The 4,741-nt window shown below is 40.9% G+C and overlaps 1 protein-coding gene across 1 annotated transcript in view; it reads right to left on the bottom strand.

The window, feature by feature from the left end:
- LOC114072479 (stomatin-like protein 3) overlaps nt 1-4,073 on the bottom strand; it is a gene marked incomplete at its 5' end in the record, with an annotated part of 8,644 nt that extends 4,571 nt beyond the window's left edge. Inside the window, 3 exons of the mRNA XM_027910372.1 lie at nt 1,777-1,859; nt 3,086-3,158; nt 3,970-4,073. Coding sequence (XP_027766173.1) covers nt 1,777-1,859; nt 3,086-3,158; nt 3,970-4,073 — 260 coding nt within the window. The remainder of the gene's footprint in view (nt 1-1,776; nt 1,860-3,085; nt 3,159-3,969) is intronic.
- Between the last annotated feature and the right edge of the window lie 668 nt (nt 4,074-4,741).

The raw sequence follows: 4,741 nt of genomic DNA, 5'->3' as shown, positions 1-4,741 counted from the left end.
CAGAGAGGGTAATCAAGCATTGGAACAGCCTACCCAGAGAGGTGGTGGATTCACCATCCCTGGAGGTTTTTAAGCAGAGATTGGATGTGGCCCTTAGTGCCATGATATAGTAATTGGAGTTGGATCTGGGGTTGGACTTGATGATCTTGGAGGTCTTTTCCAACCCAATCTATTCTATGATTCTATGATCCTTTGCCTAGCAAGGGGAATTATTTTTTTTTTACCCCTCAGTGAGGCAAAGGCCCTAATAATTCAAAGAAACTAAGAATTTCTTTTGATTTCCTGGTCATTACCCTCAGGAATTACTTCAAGACAGCTCTCCAGCACCACGAATGTTTAAACTGGGACAAGATGTTGTACATAGCCTCTAAAGCACAGTTTCAATAGTAAGCAAATCTCATAACTTGAATTAATTTCTTCTGCGATAATACATGACAGCCATCCTTTTCCTTTCTTGTAGAAAGGTTCATTAATGATTTTAAACATTACATGCACCTTGGAAGATCTGTGGTATTTCCACTAAATAATGTAAGAAACACCAGCAAATTGAAACAAAAATGAAAAGTGAAAAGAATTGTGAGAAGAAACTGAAAAAAATATTAAAGCATTCATAGAAGTGCTGTGTCATCTTTTGCCAGACAAGTTCCCTGGGGCTCAGCAGGCAGCTGGCCTCAGCGGAGCACTGATGATGCTCCACTTTCTCTTCTCTCCTCAGCATCTTTTGCCTGCAAGCAAATGCTTCCCAGAAGCCCTGCCAGCCACTGCAGAAGCCTTGGCAAAACCTGCTAAGCCTTGTACAGCACAAGTACTGCAACATCTTCCTTCCAGCCTCGTGTTTTGGACAAGCAATTTTTCATTTCACCCCATGCAACTGTGCAACCTGCACTCTGAGAAAAGGCTCTTTGTGATTATGGAAAGATAATAGTCCAAGAAACAGCTTCTGGGGAACACAATGGGCAATCCTTGAGGCCAAAGGGGCCCTGGAGCTTTCTCTTTGCCCTCCGCTCTTTGTCTAAGGACGGGGACAGCAGTACCAATTCCACAAGCAGAAGCATTGTTCTGCCATAGGGTTGGGGTCACACAGAGACAAAACCTTATCAGGACAGGATTTCTCAGCAACTAATTCTTCAATTAAGTTCTTCAGTCAATATTTGTCAATAAAATGCCTAAAGATACACTCCTCCATTTCTGTTTGGGTCTAAGTTTTGTGGATGTTGTCTGCAAATTCTTGTTAATTTAAGGAGACTTGTTTCCCATATGTAATTTGCCTTTTCAGAAACATGTAGAAAGCTCTTTAGAAGGGTGAGCTCCATGTCAGATCCAATTTCATTAGGACATTCATTTACAACTGGGAATTTTGTACTCGCTCCTCTATTGTTCTCTCTGTCTCCCATGCACGCTTGTATCCCACTTCCCTTGTCTTTTATCTCACAGTTCTGAACATCAGCTTGACTGCAATGCTGCATCCTCGTATTTTTATAAGCTGAATCATGGAATGGTGTGGGTTGGAAGCAACCTTAAAGATCATCTAGCTCCAACCCTGCTGCCATGGGCAGGAACACCTTCCACGAGACCAGATTGCTCAGCACCCCATCCAACCTGGCCTTGAACAGTTCCAAGGATGATGCATCCACAACTTCTTTGGGCAAAAAGAAATTTTGTCAGCAGTTTGAAACTCAAGATACAGCAAAGAAGCTAATTTTTTTTTTTTTGATCATGCCATGAATCAGTTGCATCTTTTGTTTCTGGCTTAGATGGCTGCTAGAGAATAGTTACCTCTTGTGGAGGAATCTTACAGGCAACCATTCTGAGGTCAACCTTGATAAATGTATCTGTACATGGAAGTATGAGGATTATACCTGAAAAATAAAAATAGAAATAATTAGATGAAACACCTCTGAAAGTTTAGTCCAGAACCAGCTGTATTGTACAAAGCAAATGGATGGAAATATCCACACGGTGGAGAATGAGCCTTGTTATTATAGAAGCTCTTTCTGCTACAGGAGGTGACAACAGTGAGGTTTTGCATTTTCAAATAACATTGGGAAATGCAGATATCTGCAAATAATGTGAACTCATTAGAGCTTAATGACCTAAGGCTCTGCTCTGGCAATGAGCAGACTGCAACTCTAGTCTTAAATCTGCCATGAGACTTTTGGCAAAAATTCCGTCCATGCCTTTGTTCTGTTTCCCCTTTTTAAATCATAAGCCATTTATGGTTCAGTACATCTGTACCCAGGAAAGAAGTCCCCAGATCCATTCCTGCATGGTTCCCACATGAGAAACATTGTCCCAAGATATGATCCATCCTGTGAAGAAGTCCCCACTCTCATTCACTGGAGAGGGAGATTTGATACAACTATTCTAGTCTCAGCATTTTGGTTTGGTGCCCAGAGCCACACAGAAGAGCTCTGCACCAGCCCCAGCTGCTCTTTTGACCTCATAACTATTATCCAAGAGGAAGGACAGTACCTGAAAAGGACTTTTTCCTGTTATTTCAACTTCCAGTTTGCCCAGTTTCACTGCACAGAGGTGATAATGCACCAACACAAACACCTCATGAAATTGGGTTTGTTTTGAGCTTGTGAAGTGACTGTAACAAACTCTACATAGATGCCCAATATCTTGGCCCTGACACATTTACCATTTTCAAAGCAGAGACAGCTAAGGAGTTGGCAGCAACAAGCAGTGTTGGAAATGAGGTACAGGGAGAAAGGCCACAACAGTCACACATAAAAGACTGCAGCAGACCTGGAACACTGCATTTAAATCTCCCTGCAGTTCCCTCCAGTGTTTGTAGCATGAGCTCAGCCTTTTGTTGTCCAATCTCCTCAACAGCAAAGCCATACCTGGTATCAAGGTACTCAGACTTCTGGGCTGTGATGGGAGGGTGGCTTTATATTCTCTTCAGAAAAGCAAATAGTCTGCAGGTAAAGGAACTGCAGTAAAGAGAACCTTCTCAGTCCCCTCTATGCTGTGAAGAAGGATTTCATGAACCTCTGCAATTCTCTATGTGATAAGAGTGCATCATAATAAAACAAATAAAGCTGGTGGATTTTAATAGAATAAAACTGTGTGCATTCACCTGCTCCCTTTGCCTTCTTAGACAGTATACGTCCCAGACGAAATACAACAGCTCGTTCATATTCTCTGATAACCTGGAAAATTTAAAGTTTAGAATTTTACAACTAATTCTACTCTCTGGTCTGATTTATTTAATCTTTGGCATACATATTAAATGTGAAAAAAGAAGAAATAATATAGAAGGCAACAAAGCTGCAAACCACTAGGTGTTTTACAACTTCTACTTACCCCATGTTTTGCTGAAAAAAAATCAGACCCTGGCCCTGCAAATATGTTACAAAACAGATCAAATATGAAAGAACTGCCGCTGGGATAGCTGAGGCTATCCCAGAGCTCTCTCAACATCAGCACTACACTCATAGGAGCTGTAGGCAAACCGTGTCTCACCTCAGGTAGCCTAGCTAACTACTTCAGTTAGTGCATCACAACTACTGAAGGCCTGGAGTTCATGTAAGTCACACTTTAAGACTGCTTGAAATTATTATGCCCATGTCCTGAAGGGGCATTGTGTGGGGTTAGGCTATGCAGTTTTTCTCAATGAAGGGCCACATGTTCCCATCTTCCTGTGTTAATCCCTATTGCTAGCAGCATCAGAAATGAGTTCTTTAGAAAAGTCTGTAGATTTATTTTCCCAATATTTTAAGTCAGAGAAGTTTATCTGATGACGGAAGTTGAGACTGGAAGAAATTAAACGAGAAAGTTGTGGTGATACAGAAAGTTAGTGAAAGAACATGGATCTTCATCCCAGAACACATCTTTGCTACAAGCCCTTATGATTTCCAAAAAGCAAATTTAAAGTGCCTTGTCTTAACTAAACTGATTAAAAAAAAAATAACACCAATGATAACATAGTATTCTTATGTACCTCAGATCCCTCGAGCTTACCTTCATACATGCCCAGATGGAAATAGGAAAGGTAATAAGCACCAGGAGGAATGAAAGGGAAACCAGGATCCAGCCACAGACACCAATTCCTTCCCGCTTGTCAGCTATAAAAGAATATAAAGTAGAGGAGCAATGAATGCAAAATTTGAAGAGTTATCCCAGGGATGTAGATCTAGCCCAGTGCAATCATAAAGGACTGCAAAGTCCAGAGACTCACTCCCTCTTCTTCCATCACTCAAAGAAAGGCATCAAAGACCTAACCAAACATCCAATCTTATGGCCCTTCTGTCCAAAAGGTCAGAAAAGGTTCAGAAAATGCATTTAGCAACAGAAATAAAAAGGAAAATGTAAGATATTGCCAAAGCTGGGGGGCTGTGAAGGAGAATTAAAAACCTTGGGTGGAGTATCCATGAGTATGAATCTGCCAGTGCACCATGGCCGGGGCAAAAGATTTAGTTTGTATGAAACAGGTAGTAAGGAAAATGAGAGGAACTATTGCTGCCTTTACACAAAGGTTTTGAGGAATATTGATGGACCAGTTCATCCAGTGAACCATAAACTTCAGAATTACTGCTTGTCAAAATGCAGACCCATGCAGAGTAAGCAGTTGTCTTATTGAGTTGTGTTTGTCTCATCTCAAAATTTCATTACCAAAAAAAACCCACAACAAACCCCCTCTCAAAAAAAAAAAAAAATCCACCAAACAAACAAAAAAACCTCACCAAATTTCATTATTTTAATACCTGAAGGTAAGGCAGCAGTGAGTAGCTGT

This window comes from Empidonax traillii, unplaced genomic scaffold (genome assembly GCF_003031625.1).
Source record: "Empidonax traillii isolate 1590-97213 ecotype Southwest subspecies unplaced genomic scaffold, ASM303162v1 scaffold3300:size13805, whole genome shotgun sequence".
NCBI classification, from domain to species: domain Eukaryota; kingdom Metazoa; phylum Chordata; class Aves; order Passeriformes; family Tyrannidae; genus Empidonax; species Empidonax traillii.
The sequence above is the reverse complement of the archived record's forward strand: the minus strand, read 5'-3'. Positions and strand labels throughout refer to the sequence as shown.